This window comes from Trachurus japonicus, chromosome 21 (assembly GCF_045865225.1).
Source record: "Trachurus japonicus isolate A0001 chromosome 21, Traja_1.0".
Lineage (NCBI taxonomy): Eukaryota > Metazoa > Chordata > Actinopteri > Carangiformes > Carangidae > Trachurus > Trachurus japonicus.
This window is the reverse complement of record NC_140927.1, coordinates 22,552,167-22,570,102: the sequence shown is the minus strand read 5'-3', so window position 1 is coordinate 22,570,102 and position 17,936 is coordinate 22,552,167. Positions and strand designations below refer to the sequence as shown.

Here is a 17,936-nt window from a genome sequence, read left to right as displayed (position 1 = left end):
GTGAGAGTTTAGGAAACTGCAACGGACTACAAAAAGAATAACACGGTCCAGTTCGGCCATCAATAGGCTTCTCTGTCAAATCTTCTTTGTCAGAAAGTTTCACTCACCTGATTATATCTGAATAGATTTTGGTTGCTTGTTTGTCAAACACCGCAGATCCATTTTTATGAGGCGGATGATGATTTCTGAGCTTGACACCTGCAATTGCGTTCCAGGGAACCTGTGGACAGGGAAGGAACTTGTCTGAGTCTCGCTGGTAATAATCTACGAAGAGCAATGTGATCACCATAACATTTGTTCATATGGTCAAACAGAGAGCTAAAATGCTGCTGTACCTGTCTGTCTAACTTCTCACACTGTGATGAGAGACATGTGATGGGGATTTTGAGTGGATTTTCCATCTAAAATTCACAGGATGGTTAGTTACCATGCACATTATGGAGGCAAGTGTCCACACATGAGCAACTACGGACAGAGCCAAGCTTGCAATTTTAATCTGTAATCCATGAGGTTGAGATTATTTATTACGTTTATGCTTACAGATGAGGCGCTAAAATTGAAACAATAGTCAGTTAAATGGTCAGTCGTTAAACAAATGATTGATCAACAGCTATTTTGTTGACCAAAACCAGGCAGGTTTCGCCATTTTCTGGATTTAACGACAAACCATTTAACTAGAAAGCTGATAATGGAAATGAAGATACTTTGGATGAAGCCCCTGTAGCATATTATAATGGAAAAACTGTAGCATAGCAGCAGCAAGGTAGCAGCTTTGATTATGCAGAATATTCTGATAAGCTTGAAGTGTAAACTGTCCTGCCTTCACCGTTATCTCTTCATGTGCCTACTGATTGAAAGAATTCAGCAATATAGCAATTGCAGGAAGAAGCCTATGTAAGAGCAAGCAACCACAGAGTGCAGCCACCAAGGAATCCCAGTTCACAATGAGCTTTGTGAGCACATTTTTTAAAACAGCAGCTATAGAGAAAGCATCACCACAGCATCTCCCCAGGATGGGAAGGGATCCATATTGCACATTAAAACCTTATACGTTAACAAACATCATATATGCCATGAAAATTGTGGACGTTAAAAAAAAAGGTTATACCTACCAAGGTATCTTTATTAACATTGAATGGGAGTGTTAAGGCTCTTCTTCGCTCCATCATGGTCTTTGTTTTGGTAAGGCACAGCAAGAAGACTGCAAGAAACGCATACAGAGAATGACATCAGGTTAGACTGCACATATCCTACAGAGGTAAATGAAATGAAAAAAGGAAATGTCAACAGAAGGGTTGAGCAATATGCGAATAATCATAACATTCATAAGACAGTTACCGGTAATCAACTATATAAATAACTGCTTACTATTCTGCCGTTCATCACTTCACCTCTGCACATCATTGATAAGATATTGATAATCTTTTTTTTTAAGGAACATTTAAAATCCCTATTTAACAACAAGATTATGTAAGAAATGGGGCAGTGTTTAGCTCAGTTGGTAGAGCATCCACCCCATGTGTTGAGGCTATAGTCCTCACTGCAGGTGGCCCCGGTTCCAGTGGCCCTATCCTGCATGTCATTCCCCCTGTCTCTGCCTCCCCATTTCCTGTCTCTCTCAACTGTCCTACCCAATAAAGGCATGAGAAGCCCAAAAAATATATACTTAAAAAAAAGGTTATGTAAGAAATAATCACCAACAAGCACAAACGCACTAACAAGATGTAAACATAAGTCTACTGAATGTTCTAAAATGAATACAATCATTAATGGAGAAATATGCAATCCTTTGCATAACAACAAAAACACAACTAACATCCGTGTTGTCAAAAAGTTTTTTTTGTTTTTGCAATTCTTTTTTACTGGGCGAATTTATATAATTAAAAAATGATTTCCTGGTATCTGTACCATGATAACATGATCTGTAGGCCAGGGCCTGTCTGTGGCCACATGCTGCTTCCTTTATAGGTGGTTATCTTAGTGTGACATCTTGTTAGCTTTATCAAAACAGTGCAGCTGCGTCATTTTGGATGCTGCACTAAGTTGCTATTGCGATAATATTTGAACTAACTGTGCAGAGTATGTTATTACATGATGAGTACAAAATAAGTTTGTGTTGTTTTGTATTTTTGCACAAGGCACCATCTGCTGCAGTCGGACCGGATGAAATTATTTTCTATTCATTCTGTTCTTTTCACACTCCACGAGCGACGTCCTAAAAAAAAAAACATGTGGTGTTGCGTGTTAAAGCGCAAATTTGCATTTAACCACGACGTGTGACTCACTTTACCAAAATTAGCAACCACCACCACTGAAGATGTTTCTTTTGTGCATGTAGCTGGCCTCTGTGCTCCACAACAGCAACCAACAGGCTGCCTGCTCCCCTCCCCTGCACACCCATTATTATACCTCGTTTCCTTTGCACACTCTTATATAGCGACCGCTTGTTTAGATTTTTAAGGGGAAACTTAACCACCTGAACAAAACAAAAAACGAAACCCAGATTAGCTAACGTTAGTAGCATTAGCCCGGTATAGTTAGCCACGTTATTGCTACGTTATTCGAGATGCTGCATGAACGCGGGACAGCCAGGACTCACCTCAGGCTGGGACTTCACTTCGTCTTAATGGTCTCAGGAAAATATAAACAACTACTTCCCCACAAACGTCTCTAGCAACATCCAGGAACACATTTCGCTGGGTCTGATTTTGTACTAATAAGCGCGTCAATATTCCTGGGCAACTTCCGGCGGAAGTGCACTACAGAGTAAAAAGCCAAAGTGAAGCACGCCCAGAATGGGGGTTTGTTGATATATCATTCACAGCCTGATTTATACAACATTTTACTCCTAAAAACATGGCGATATTTGTATTTTTAGGGCTGGTGACAGTATTTTCTCATTTACAGAGTGATAAAAAGAGATATCCAAAATCCCCACAAACTTCTGACTATGTCAACAAAATAAAACAAGAATTTTGAAAGTAGCTTTATCCATTTTTCAGATTTTGGTTCTGGAAATATATGCAAATTATGGTTGTATTACCGTACTTCTCCAATCAAAAACAGGCTGACACTCACACTGCACACGCACAGTTAGACCCTCTGCCCACCAAGAATAGAGAAGACATAGAGGTATGAAAGAAGCTTTTTTTTTCATGAGCTGTATTTTTGTCATACTGTCCTGATCAAAAATTACCAAGTTTGAATCACTGTTTTATTCACTATTAAATCATATGGTTAGCAGTTGTCAATGTCATTGCGTCAAGCTAGTACATGATGTTTTGTCATCATGGCTGATAGGGTGGGGCATGGTAGCAACTCCATATTGTTGAATATGGAAGTGCATACACAAATGTATAAAATTTAACATTTTTAGCTTAAAATATGCACAATTTATCTATTTTATTCCTCACAATGAACAGAACAGTCAATTATTAAAGCATGAGAGACTAATGCTAAAGATAAACAAAATAAATCCCAAATTAACTTCTTGATCATGAAATATGCAATTGGTTGTATCTGTTGTTCTATGGGCCCAAACCACACATATTTTCCTATGAAAATTGTAGAAAAGTCAATTTATCTGATCCAAAAGTAGAGTGACCTACATGTTTAATACAAATTGTATCTTAATAAAGAACAAAAAACAGCTCATGAATTTATGTTCCCATTGCGGGATATTCTAGTGGCACTAAATCATCATAAATGCTGATACTGTAGTTACACATGTGCTTTTTCCTGCTGCAAAAAGTGTCAGAAATGAGTCTATTTGCCATCTACAAAAAAAAACACAAGGCTTTGCGTGGCCATTTTTGTTATCCTTTTGACAACTTACTTCGTACATATACATGACACTGGCAACTTTTTTTTCCTCATTTATTGATACAACAGCAGAAACATCAGGCCTTCTCAGCCCCTGGAGAGAGGTTGACGAGTTGGCTATCAAACACTGCAGCATAGAGTATAAACATAGGCCTTTGTCACATATTATATTTGGACAAATCAATTAATTTCTCAGAATTACATTCAAGTTCTTGTTGTTTCCTTTGTTTTCTGTCCTTGCAGGACTATTGGTTTAATGCTGTGGTAAGTCAAAATGTCTGCTGTGACAAAGGCCTAAATGTGAGTCATCGGCAGCTGGGCACTTGAATGCAGCATTGACACTTGACTGAGACATTCTTCACTGGAATAACTAAATCCAAAGTGTTTTCTCACTTCTGTTTAACACAATTAACAGTCCATTGGGGTGTATGATAATGTACATGTGAGAGTTCATCCATAGCAGTTAATTATTGCCTCGAAGATAAAAAACTATAATTTTCCAGTGAGATGACCACAGTCCTAGTGAGTGTCCAGCATGATCTCTAACGTCAGGAGGAGCCGCATTTTTGCACAGCTGTCTCTGAGGATGTCCCCGTGCCTGCTGCTCCACCGACATCTTCTGCTGACATAAGTGCGGTGTCTCCTTTTGACCCACGTAGCGCTCTCCTTTCAGCTAATTAGAAAAGAAAAAAAAACAGGTGAGTCAGTGACATACTGCATAATGCTCCTCCATAAGCCTCCATGTACACTCTCTTTACCTCTAATAATACCCCTAATCTTCGTGACATAATGGCTGAAGGAAAGTTAAGTTAAGAACAATAATGATGTTTAAGCAGGTTACAGAACAAAGGATGTAAATTTAGTTGCATTCAAATGTCAATCAAGAGTATAATGGCTCTGCAAAGTCATAAACAAGCTGCCAATTTGAGAAGATCATTAGAGTTTAAACAGAGTCCATGGTGGTATTTATTTATCCATCAGTCTTCCTTTTGTTTCCTTTCTATAGTAGAAGCTGTAATAGCCTATTCCTATTGTCTTACCTGTAGCACTACATGGTGTTATGATGGGCTTCTCAGGTTGCTCTCCATCAGCAATGGAAGCCCGGATCTTCCTCACCACGTAGATGCTAGCTGAGATGTGGAACAAAAACATAGCAAAACACACTGTAAATTAGTAATAATCAATAACTTATTGATTAGTCAATACCAACTCCTACCTATCAACAAAATGAATGTCTATCAAACGTCTATTAATACACAAGTTTGTAAATATAGCCTAGCTTTCATAATGAATGTAGTAGCATAAACACTATCCCTGAAACGTATCTTAAAATAGGCATAACCAAGAAAGTAGCTACGATCTACATTTCACAAGTGTGAAGAGGAGTTAACACTCACTTAAAATAGACCTGTTTACATGCAGTAACACGAAGGAAAACAATGTTGGTCGCGGTTACTACTGCGTACAAATCACAGAAAACGACATACCTTTTATTATCAGTCAGACCATGTTTATTTCCTGGTTCCCTCTGTGGATAAAGACAATCTTGTTCGTATCAGGAAGTCCACGGATTTCTGAATATCTTCAGTACCAGCAGCGTTTATAAAGAGGTTCCTTGTTACATATGAACAAGCACAACAATAACCAATCAAATACAGCAGGAGATATCAGGGGCGGGACTTAAATATGCGTTCTGTTTTCTGATTGGCTGAGCGCTTACGCAATATAACATGGCCCATGTGACAGAGCGCTGGTCAGAATATTTAAAAAGGAAAAGAGGATTGAGATGAGGTACAGTAATAATATCTACAGTGATCGCCTTTGCAAATGTGTTACGTGTCGATTTGACATGTTTAGACGAAGAGATAATGCAAAGTAGACGACGAATCTTTGTTTTGTTTACTTTATTCTACCAGCAGTAACTGGTTAATTATTAGCTCTTGAAAGACGGATGCATTTCCTTATTTCCGAATATGATGTGTTATCTAGATTCTATATAATGTGGTAATTAGGTTCTCCTCCTGTCCACTGCTAAGAAGTTCATCCTTGCAAGTCACAGTTCATTGTAGTATGAATAGGTGCACCATCCTTGTTATGGAGACTTAGTAAGTGAAAGACAATCAGTTTAATCCATGTAATAATTTATTGTCAGGCATTTTATTGCAATTTACAGAGCTTCATTTATCCATAACCAATCCTAACAACCTAGATTACGATCAAGTATTTATGTAATCCAATACTTAGTCTTCATTTGGGATAGAAGCAGGGTACCAGGACCTACCTGGAATAAACACTGCACAAATCTTTTCACAATAAGAGTACAGCAGTTTCTCATACAGTTGCATTTGTATATTCAATATATACACATAGATTTCATTTAACTTAACAGTTTCACACATCAAGACAAGCACAACAATTTCACACAGAAACCAGACAGATCTCATTCTTTCATGACATTACGATAAATTTTTTCTTCTTTTTTTTTTTACAATAAAAAATACAATTGCAATCACCGGGGAAGAATTAAACATAGTGAAGAGTTTAAGTTCGCAAGGAATGATGTGAGCTGTGAGTTTGAAAGGATAAGGAAGGGTGAGTTGGTGCAGTGTACACACCGGTGGAGGATGATATTTAACCACTTTATGAAGGAAAATTCAAGAGATAGCTACTGCCGTGTTGATATTTTCTTTGTCCGTTATTACCCCAGTGCTGTAAACAAAAAAGTTGATTCAGTGTTCAGCTCTCTCCCATCAAGTTGTCACAGGTCTTTTACTACACAGGACCTCACACAAAAAAAAAAAACAAAAAAAACCCACATACATTCACTACAGGGATCTAAGAGGACGGCTGGAGTGCTGATGGATTTAATCCATCCTGATCTTCTGATTGGTCATCCTGTAGATGATGCTGTCATATCCTGGGTCCATGTTCCACAGGTTGTAGGCGACGGCGATGACGGCCAGGGCCAGGGCGATCATCAGCCACAGCACGATGTTGAAGACCACCGCGTAGTGGAAGTTGTACTTGTAGGCCAGGTTGTATGGGCTGCCTGGGTTACTCTGTAAACAAACAAACAGTGAGTTATTAGTTAAATTAGCTATTTCTACACATTTGGTTGCTTTTATGACTAAAATGAATGCACTCACTGTCACATCAAACTGTTTACACACCGTGACCTGTTATTTTTTTTTTATTTTTTTTTTAAAATCAGTCGTCTGCCACCCAAACCAGACCGTATACTTTTTTCCCTCCTCTGTGCATGTGATAAGTATCCAACAGGATGTGAGCGTGAGAAGAAGGCAACATCTCATGAGATGCATTAACATGACTGTCTGGTGGTCTGTCTCTGCAGGACCCCGTCACCTTCTCACCCCCGTTTCCCCCGTACCCATTTTATTAGAGTGGATGATCAAAGCATTCCCTGGTTCCAGACCCAAGTCATAAAAAACCAACATGCACAGACTGAAACTGGACTTTAGGGGTGAACTACAGTAACGCCATAAATATAGAGAGTTCAGGTTTTAATTTTTGGTTCAGACACAAATTGAGCGCTCCTCTACAACATTCAACTCATGTGTCGTATACGTTTATGTTCGTAATATGTTTTCATCGTATTCCGCACTGCAACTGTGTTTATACTGTGTCAGGTTTTTCTTCAACTCCGGCTAACTTTTGCTACTGCTGTGCAATCACCATTTTTATGTTATTTCACTGTGATACACAGCAGCAGATTTACTGGAGATTTTCTTCAGTTGTCTTTGTGTTTTTTTTAATTATCTCCACCTGCATTAAAACTTTGCTGGAGATAACGCAAGCCACTCAAACTGACCAATCACAGTTTTCCACATGTGTTTCCATGGCACCAACATGTAGTTTCAGTTTTTAAGATGGTGCACATTAGCTATGGTTTGGCAGCAGCAGGGATTGCAGCAGGTGAGCGGTTTCTCTCCTCTCATGTCTGTGCAGTCGGACCTTCGTGCCTTCAGCTCTCCCCTCCACATGCTGCCATTGCGCTGTAAACTGCCTGCTGATGCAGTGCAGACTCTACTTGAGCTTCATGTGGCGTGGCTCACCCTGCACCAGCAATAAATGCCACATCCAGACGAATCCATGTAAGCTGGAACATATGCCGGCACAGCAAAATGTAGCTGTTAGCAGCCTCCTGACAACTTGACTGGGCTGTGGCAGACTGGCTACACATCACACAACCATCAAGTCGCCCACATTTTCATTCTACACTACATGGTAATATGTAAATTTAACCCTCTATGAACACGGCGGCGTGATCAGATCACATGACATCTTCAAAAGCACCGTAAAAACGAAACTAGGTCACCTGGAGCGCTGCCGTCAACTCAACTCAAGAGTGTGGTTTTGAAACTCTCTCACAGTTTTTATTTGACTTTGATAGACCACATAAAACTGAGATATGATAGTTTTTATTTGATTGTACAAAAAATATTTATCCGGAAGATGGGATGGAAGGGGCAGGCGCTGTACTTCTTACCATATGTTCGGGAAAAAGAGGTGTAATCAGAATATACCTGAGACGTCTGACATGGATCGGTTGAAGTATATTTTTTCAATTCGGATTTGATGATTTCTGTGTATTTTTGGGCCCGATGTGTTAATAAAGTAGGTTAAAGTGAAAAAAAAAAAAAAGATCAGATCATATAAATAAAGTTGTGCTGAAAAAGGAAAGTACCAAGTATGGGCATGTTAAACATTTTTTTATGTGGTATATAAAGTATTCAAAAAGAAAATAGGCTCAGAAGGGTTTATCATACACACCAAATAGGACTGGACGATTATGGCGGAAATCATTATCACGATTATTTTGGCCAATAGTGACACTAGATGATTTACATGACTATGTATGTATACTGGCAGGGGGGCTTGATTGTGCACATTTTTATGAACCACCAACAAGAGGCCAGAGGTGCTAACTAACCAACTAACCAACCGATTATATAAGATTTGAGATGGTTTGGATCCAAAAACGAAATCCCGATTAAAATCTGAGTAATTGTCCAGCCCTCACACCACAGGGACTCGCTGCCCATGTGGACTTACAAGACACTGTGTACAAACCACACCGGGGCTAAACAAAATAAGCAAGCAGAAATTACACTATAACTATCCACATCTAAAACACTCGCACACACAGTTACTAAACTAAACTAAACTAAAACTACTCAAGTCCAAAGTCAACCAATGGTTTGAGAAGTTTAACTCACCTTTTTCTGCATTTTAGAGGATGGTGTTATTGCATAATAAGGAGGTAAAGTCAAGTTAATTGTATTTGCGGATAAGGATCCACTGAATCATTATTTTATTATTTAACGTTCGTGTCATACTTACAATCTGTTGGGACTGCAGGATTGAACGAGACTTCCTGGTCAGAGGGGCCTCAAAAGTCTTCACTGTCACAACCTCCACCACAGCGCTGTTGCCATAGAGAGCATACACATCCTCGCCAAACTGCAATGACAAAGACACACGCATGGTCATATTGATGATTGAGGAGGTTGTGTTGACGAGGCCTGTCGCTTCTTCAGATCTTCTCTTCCTCCTCCTCACCTTCTGTAAGACGGAGGCGAGGATGGCCGTGGCATCACGGTACTGGGGAGAGTCCTGACCGTAGAGACGGCTCAGCTCCTCCAGGCCAGACAGCTCCAGGGAGTACAGGTCGGGGGAGTGGTCCTTAGCCAGATGTCTGTGTCTCTGAAGCTACAAGACATAGACATCAGAGTCAAACCTGATCAACTATCCTCATGATCAAGAGAAAAAAAGAAAAATGCTTTAGATTTTATCAGGTTGACTTACAAGAGCAGTGATATCGTGCAGCACTTGGACCTCAGACAGGAAGAGAAGATCAGCCTGAAAAGCAGCAACAACAGACACAAGAAACTATAAACAGAGTCCAAACAACAATCCAGTGAAATTCAAGGACATAAAAAATGAGATATCATGAGCAACAAGTAAGTATAATCCATCTTACACCCCATCCTGACATAAAGCGACACAAGCGCGCGAGAAAAAGTGATTAGATGTGTACTTTTCAATCAGCCTGTCCTGACGTTTTGCGGCAGTGTCCCGCCCCTAAACACTTCTTATTGGTTGAAAAGTACACGCTGCTTCCTGTTGATAAGCTAGTTAGCAGAGAGAGGAGAACAACCGACTGGCAAGCATGGACAAGGAGAAATTCATTTTAATAGTTCAGTCCAAGATGTCAAAAATGGCAACCAGGAAATGTCAGATCTAAACAATAGCGCCAGAAGTTTGTTTACATCCCTCGATAATTTGATTGGTTTGAATTCTGAACCAATAGAATATACTCGTGACAAAATTGTCACGCTGCATATTATCAGGACACCTTCGCGCAAGATTTCTTCATTGTTTCGCTGGCTCGCTGTATGTCAGGATGCGGTGTTAGCAGGAGCCACAAATATTCTGGAAATGTCACTACCATCACTATGTACATCAACTACTGTACATGCCACTGTGTTCTAAAACTACACCAAACATATATATCAACATCCTATTTTGGAAGTAGGGTATAATTTAAAAAAGAACAAACCCTTTGTGCCATATTGCCATTGCAATTTTGTCTTACAAAACTACTGTACATTAGATTTACATAACAACAACAACAAAACAATAAGCTTTGTGTGGTTTGGTTTTGTGGACAGAAACAGACCTCTGCGTTTCTGCTGAGGGAGTTGAGGGGCAGGGAGGCCAGCACGGAGCCATCCTGGGACAGACGGGCACGGATCTGCTGCAAGGTGACTGGGAGGTCCTCAAACACTGCATTGGCCTTGCCGAGCATATACAGCCTCTGAGGGGGGAAAAAAATAACTCATGAGCACTTTAAGAGTGATTTCACAGATGTTATGCATGCCATATTCAGTGTGCATGTATTTTCATTACCTCCTCACTAGGGGCCAGTTGCAGCACGACAGGGGTGTCCTCAGCAAACAGAGAGTGCACCGTCTCTGCAACACTATCCAAGGTGAAGGGTACGGGCTGCAAGAAAAAGAAGATGACCCACTGAAAAACCAAGCCGGCTCTTTCAAAATTACATCCCAGCCTTCAGTTATTTTTACACCAAGTCATGCATTTGATGTGCAAAACATCCAAGTAAGGCCCCAGTCAGGTCTGACTCACATTCTCCAGCGGGTAGGAAGCCACACTCTGAGGCAGGGCCAAGCTATCGACTCCTCTCACCACCACCAGGACGTTGGCCCGGGGCCGCTGGAATAACGGACCGGCCTGCAGGCCTGGCCAGGACAGATCCTGCACAAATGAACACACACACTGTAAACAAAAGAGCGCACTACCTACCACAATCAGGAGCGTAAGTTACTTTGGTAAATACACAAGGAGCACTCCTTTTAAAATAAACAAAGCACCTCCTGAACAGAGAAGCCCATGGTTAGAGCCACCAGGTCAGGGATCTTCTCTCCAGACACGGGCCAGTCTCCTTTCTGGAAGGAGACAAACTCTGGAGCCTGGAGCACTGTCAAGCTGTCGCCATGGACACCTGTGGGAGACATGAAAGGGTTGGCATTGTCAATTCAAGAAAGAAAGTTCATAAATATTTAGGTGTTCATCTATGTTTACAAGAATAATAATGACTATGATTATGAATTACTGGTGCTGTATTTAAACCCCCCCTGTCTAATCTCTCATTTTCTATGTTATATTTTTGTATTTGTATTGTATTTGTATTTTTATATTTTTAGTTTTTCAGTGACTCAATTGTGCATGACACGGCTTCCTCACATATCCTTTTAAAACAAACAAAAATAAGTGTCCTTGGCAGGCGTATATTTTGCTATGCTCTGTTCTTGATAGGAAAATTTGCATTCAGTCGCGTGATGCATCAGTGACGATGACTCATAAGTGTCCAAAATACTCTTTTATTCCCCACTATTGTGCAAAATATAAAGTATTTTAAGACAAGGAAGGAGTTAATGAGTTAATAAAGAGGTGACTTTTATTTCGGCACTTCTTATTGCTTAATTTATACACATTGCTGCTGCAGTGGTGCTTATTAAATATGGATTTAGGTTAAGACAAGAAGACAATTCATCTTCATCAGTAATGGACAGGAGGAGATTTGCAATGAGAGGCCATGTCACTTCTGTCACTGTGCCGCTATAATTAATTCTCACTCACATGTTAATTGTGGGACAGAGTAAACATCAGCACCGGCAAAAGCCTGACTGGACCTCACGGGTCAGAGAAAAAGAGAAAAGCACCATCAACTTCATCGCGGCTGTGAATGGAGGCACGACCCCGTGACAGAGCTGCTGATGAGCGTTAAAGAGGAACTAGCCCGTCACATGACAGGACACCGGACCGTGGAGTGGGAATTAGCTACCAGGAAGCAAATAAATACACGTTTTGCCTTCAAATCTTCTATGATATCAAAGAAATTGTTAATAAAATGTCAAAAAACTTGGTAGCTTTAAACCGTCTTTGGCTTTAACGTAACGCTGCGCTAATGTGTGCTAAGACAGTGTTAGCAACAAGCTAACTTAACGCTGTGATCTCCAGTCACATAGCCAACATACAGTGGGCATCTCATATCGATTTAATATCCAAAACACGACTAGAACAGATCGATTATTTCACATATCCGAATTCATATCGAGGCTGTTGTAACAGAGCAAACGATGAGAGACGATCACCAAGCTACAGGGCGATGCTAACGATGAATCCAGAGAGGATTCAGGACGCTGCAGTGAAAGGTTTAAATGGAGGAGCGAGGGTGAGGTTGTTCTGTGCGTGGGAGACTAAAACATAAAAACTGAACCGTGACCTAATTCTCTGTCTGTCGGTGTGTGGGGTCATCTCTTACCGGTAGAAGCGAGCAAGCCGAGGACAAACGCCACGGAGAAAACAGCCTCCATCCTTAGCCAGTTTGTCAGCGACATCTTTCTCCGTCCTCTCTCCAGCAGGGATCAGCTGACCTGACGTCACCACGCAGCAAGGAATGACGTGACGAAATCTGACGCATAGTAAAAAATAAAATAAAATAAAATAAAAAGCATCTTTCTTTTACAATCAATTCACTCTTAGATGATTTGGTTAAAAAGCTTTTTATTTAATTTTATTTATTTTTTAATTTTTTAATTAATTTGTAATTGTCGGAACCTTCTACTTTGTAGCCTATATTTCTTTCTGAGGTTTTGCTTTATTGTTTATTTCATTAACAATATTTAATACTTTTATCATAATGAGATTGAAAATGTTTTGGATAATAACATATTTGAGGAGAAGGAATTTTTTTTTTTTAATGAATTGATAAGTTGATTTTTCTCCCCCCTTTCTCAGATTCTCAGTCAGCTGCTTGGAGGAGTCCATGGGTGTTAATGAAGGTTCACTGAGTGTGCTTAAGCTTTTGCATACAGCTGTATGTCATACAAATATAACAACTTATTTCTGCAGCACTTCAAATGTACAAATTTCCATGGACCACACACCAGCAGAACACAAACAATAGCTTTAGGGCTACCTACCACCACTATAGTGCATCTTCGTTGGCACTAAAACGAAAAAAGAAAAAAAAACCTTTCACAACAGAGTAGTGAAGAGCATCTTGTGCAAAATGAATGCCTTACAGAAACTTAGGGCCCAGTCTTTTTTTTCCACTTGGATGACATCCATTAATAAACTATAATAGTGGGTTATTAGAGGCTTATATTCAGAGGCAAGCCTTTATCTCTAAAATTACATCCTGCTGCTCAGTAAAGAGGGATGTTAGTCAGAGAACAGCTCTTGACGCTAAGAGTGACCCTCCTGCACTCTCAGCCTCAGGATATATGACATTGACTTGGTCTGAGGGGCTGCTGCACACTTTTTTTCTTCTCCTTCCTCTTCTTCTTCTTCCCAGCATCTCAATTAGCACATCGACAGCCTCCTGTCACTCCATGACCTTTACCTGAATATGTGAAATGGGCCAATTCCTGTCCGCCTGGAGACAGCAGCTATAAAGCCCGGACTTCACTTCATAAAGCTCTCTTAACTCATGCAGTGAAATGAAATGAGCATCCATGTTGCACATCCTCAGTAATCTTTTTGACATAGAAATAAGTCTGAAGATTACCCCGAGGCCTGATGATGATTTTAGTCTGTTTCCTCTCTTTCCTCAGAGGATTTCTTCAGGGGGTTTATTTATGCCCCAAGGGACAGGATTTTCCATGCCCCTCTCTAAAGCGTTAATGTCAGCTTGTGGATCAACTAAAACCTCCCCTTAAATTTTGGGCCCCAGCTCTTGGCAGCCTGCCACAGATCTCTTTGCACCCACTCTGCAGATACCGGGCAGTGGAGAATTTAATTTGGGAGTCTATCAGCCTTGTGTGGCTCGCCTTTAGTTCAGTCATCATTTTTGTTGAAGCTGGACCAGATTGTCATGCTGACACACTGCTGCAGAGCTGCTAGGTGTCTTCTCTGCAGCCTCGGGAGGCCAGAGCGTCGGTGCTCAATTTGACATGTTAATGTGAGCAGATGAAGATCGAGTGTTGTTCTGTGCACACAGAATGTATTAAAGATGTGATGCCAGCATACTGACCCACATTATAATTGTCAGTTTCATTATTTTCTTTAGACACCAATAACCACCAATCAGTTGGTCAACACAAAATTAAATGGAGTTTTTGTAACGGGAAAAACTGATTAAAAGATTTTCAAAACAAAAGTTGCAAATATTCACAAATTCTAGTTGAGTTGTTCTGTCTTCTCTGAAAGTAGGATTAAATACCTTTGGGAATTGGGATTGATGGTTGGACAAATTGTGATGGACATTACTTCTATTGTTTAATCACTTCAATGATTAATCAATTAAGTTAATTGCCAGATTAATAAATAGATTATGATAAACATCCTTTCCCGGAATAAAAACAATTTGATCCAGTTGGTTACTACTTTAAATAAAATACACTTTGTTTACAAAATGGTACACATGAGCACAATGGAAACAGAAAAGGGTTAGAAGAATTGAAATTATCTATATAAAATAAGCCTTAAAGCTTCTGGCACCACCGGGGGTCTTGGGCAGTTTACTTCTATGATCCAGGTTTGCCCCCAAAAACCCTTGATTCTCCTCCAGTTCCCGATCTTCCACGTAAAGTAGGCTAACAGAAAATAACAACAATGCATTAATCTGTTAATATTTTCCAGCTTCACTGCCCAGTGTCTATTTGTTCCATCTGAAACTAATCTTTAATTCAAAAATGAGTCATCTACATATACTCAAGAGCAAGTAGTGTGGGTGTTGTGTATATTTTGGGCCATGGATTTTGTGTGGCAGTGATGATATATGCCAGCAGGACAGGGCATCATATAACAATAAACAACAGTGCATGTTCATGGTAATGAAAGAAACATATAAACACACGGCGAGGCCACAACAAAATAAATTCCAATTGGTCAGTCATGTTAAAAAGTAATATGCTTTCAATTGTTGTCATGACAATTATTTAAAAACATCAGTATTTAAAAAAAATAAAAAAGGATTTAGCTCAGACGGATCATTGTCTGGTAACAGTCCTGAACACTGGAGGGCGCTGCAAGCCACAAGCTTTTCATCCCACAGCTGAAGATCATGAGCCATGCGATCATGGCAGCAGCAACGAACCGCGTGACTCCTACAGTACAAAAATATACCAAAAGATGGCAATATAGGATATATATTGCTGCTGATGGGACCTTGGCTACATAAGAGGAGCATAGGATAATTAAGCAGGGTTTTAATTTATTGACAGAGCAGCCAGCGAAACCTCTCTGCATTCAGACACAATGAGGAACAGAACGCGTGTTTCATCTTGCAGTTTGTATATTTATTTTAAAGCAACTTCTTTTGTAAAATATAAATACAAATTATGAGATATTTTAATTACAAAGTTAAAACAAAAAAATGAACACACCAAAAATTACTTTACTGCAGTAGCCTCCCTGTTATATACAAGCTCTGTGCCGAAGGGTGAATATCAACATTATCTTAAAACTTTATTATACAAACATTTTTTGTAGTTTTGCATGTTAAATTACAGACTAAACAGGAAGCAAAATCTGAGCGTTGGGGGGGAAAAAAAGATACAACAAACGGCCCCTGAGGCTCGAGCGAGTGCTAAAGTCTGAGGAGGAAAGAAAAAAAAAAAAACAGGACATCATGTGCTTCCTATAAACACAAATACCACATTCAATAGCACAGTCTCAGTACTATCCTGTACAGCTACACACATGGACAATGTGCGCGCTCACACGCTCCATCCAAGCGCTGACAACACGACTACACTCTGTTGCCATACAAAATCTTCCAGAGGAGTCGTGAGCAACATCCGAAAGAAAACAAATCTCTTGATATTAATTATTTACTTATACATATATTAATTTATAAAAATAAGACCATTATTAAGCCTACTGAGCCACAAACGTATTGATCCTCAGTTAACGGAGGGAAATAATCCGAGCAGCCCGGTCAGCCGGCAGGTCAAGTCCGTCTGTACAGTGCACCAGTGCTGGACCAGAGCAGGGGCCGAAGCGCAGGAGCTAAGGGTCAGGCTAAGGCATTATCATCATCATCTTCATCGTAACCCCTGGTTGGTTCTAAAGCAAAAAAACTGCAGTCGGTACGGATCAAGGTCCAGGTTTTTCAGGGGCTCCTCCAGCCAGGGGTCAGGATGAGCCCAGCTTGCCAACAGCCTTGATTTTGTCCTTCAGTTTGTCCCCTGGGTGGTCCCAGCGGTCGTCCAGACACTCCAGTGTGGAGCCCAGCAGAGCAGCCAGCTCGGCGCTGTCCTCCACCAGGTCTAAGAGCTCCTTGCTGTCAGGATGGAAACCCTCCAGCTCCTCTGGGCAGGAGAACAGCTGCGACAGGGAGGCCTGCTGGTAAAACTCCGCCTCCGCCACCGTCACCACCTCCATGTGGGGGAAGGCCTGTCGGAAACCTCGAGCTGACATCCGCAGCCGGCGAAGCACGTCCGACAGCAGCAGCCAGTTTCTCGGCCTGGAAGACACACACAAAAAAAAAAAAAATCAAATCAACCAACGTTTAGGAATGAGGCTCGACAGCGAGGCGAGGTGAATTACAGCCGGCGCGTCTGCTCTTGAGATCAAAGCTCACCCTTGGGAGAGGGACACCTGGATGTTGTAGCAGGGCAGCAGAGGTCGGTCGGAGAACTCAAACTCAAACACCTCCCTTTTATCATCCTCATCCTCGTCCTCGGGGCCCGGCGGGTCTGCCAGGATGTCGTAGACCCCACCCTCTTCGCTCGACTCTGACATAATTAAAAGAGCACATGAATCATTTTTTATTTTAGCGAGCATCCACATTATCATAGGAGATGCAAGACATGTTTTTGTTCAAAGCTTGCTAGCACTGAATATTTAAAAGAAAAAAAAAAGAAAAACACTTTTGTAAGCAAAATAAATAAATAATAATGAAAGAAAATCACAGACGCAGCAGTGATCGGTAGCTACTCACCACACACAGCGCTGCCATAGAATTCCCAATAAAGCCCTGGGTCGTCATCCGAGCGCCCCTGAAGGTCAGCGAAATAATCTATGGAGAGAAGAGAGGAGCGGAGCCGGTTATTCAAGAGCTGGAGCCTTGGGGACAGGCAACAGGGCAAATACAATTGCCCTTGGAGACTACAGCAGAAAAATGGATAAAGAGTGCGGTAAAATAGAAGAGGAGGAGGAGGAGGAGGTGGTGGTGGAGGGGATGGAGGAGGAGGGGCAGTGTCAAGAGAGAAAAGAGAAACAAACAGAGCAAATGTTTTGGGGGAGGAGGAGGGAGGGAGGGGGGGAGGAGGGAGGGAGGGAGGGAGGAGGGGAGGAGGAGAGGGGGTGGTGGGGGGCTGATGGTCAGGGGCCAGCGGCTGTACCACGGGGGAGGAGAGCGACTGTCTCCGCTGGGTTAGAGCTGGCTCAGTTCAGAGCGGGGCTACAGACGGCTGCCAGGAATCAAACAAGAACCACACAGTCGCTGAGCGTGCGCGCGCGCACACACACACACACACACACACACACACACACACACACACACACACACACACACACACACACACACACACACACACACACACACACACACACACACACAC

General features: G+C 41.2%; 2 protein-coding genes and 2 long non-coding RNA genes across 5 annotated transcripts in view; all 4 read right to left on the bottom strand.

The window, feature by feature from the left end:
* Positions 1 to 104: 104 nt before the first annotated feature.
* Positions 105 to 2,741, bottom strand: LOC146965251 (uncharacterized). The gene is made up of 3 exons (XR_015034595.1): positions 2,600 to 2,741; positions 1,113 to 1,201; positions 105 to 220 (listed from the first exon to the last, which is right to left on the bottom strand). It is a non-coding gene; the product is annotated as an uncharacterized LOC146965251 (long non-coding RNA).
* A 1,118-nt stretch (positions 2,742 to 3,859) lies between these two features.
* Positions 3,860 to 5,468, bottom strand: LOC146965250 (uncharacterized). The gene is made up of 3 exons (XR_015034631.1): positions 5,310 to 5,468; positions 4,863 to 4,952; positions 3,860 to 4,495 (listed from the first exon to the last, which is right to left on the bottom strand). It is a non-coding gene; the product is annotated as an uncharacterized LOC146965250 (long non-coding RNA).
* A 478-nt stretch (positions 5,469 to 5,946) lies between these two features.
* On the bottom strand, positions 5,947 to 12,793 carry atp6ap2 (ATPase H+ transporting accessory protein 2). The gene is made up of 9 exons (XM_085764517.1): positions 12,689 to 12,793; positions 11,235 to 11,365; positions 10,990 to 11,118; positions 10,753 to 10,848; positions 10,523 to 10,660; positions 9,649 to 9,702; positions 9,403 to 9,552; positions 9,184 to 9,303; positions 5,947 to 6,881 (listed from the first exon to the last, which is right to left on the bottom strand). The coding sequence occupies exons 1-9, from the start codon at positions 12,762 to 12,764 to the stop codon at positions 6,687 to 6,689; spliced, it is 1,089 nt and encodes a 362-aa protein (XP_085620643.1). The 5' UTR covers positions 12,765 to 12,793; the 3' UTR covers positions 5,947 to 6,686.
* A 2,853-nt stretch (positions 12,794 to 15,646) lies between these two features.
* The window catches only part of bcor (BCL6 corepressor), a 36,367-nt gene continuing 34,077 nt past the window's right edge, over positions 15,647 to 17,936 (bottom strand). For both annotated transcript variants that reach the window (XM_085765659.1, XM_085765660.1), the window contains 3 exons: positions 17,315 to 17,392; positions 16,955 to 17,108; positions 15,647 to 16,837 (listed from right to left, as the gene is read on the bottom strand). In XM_085765659.1, coding sequence (XP_085621785.1) covers positions 16,507 to 16,837; positions 16,955 to 17,108; positions 17,315 to 17,392 — 563 coding nt within the window. In that variant the 3' untranslated portion in view covers positions 15,647 to 16,506. The remainder of the gene's footprint in view (positions 16,838 to 16,954; positions 17,109 to 17,314; positions 17,393 to 17,936) is intronic.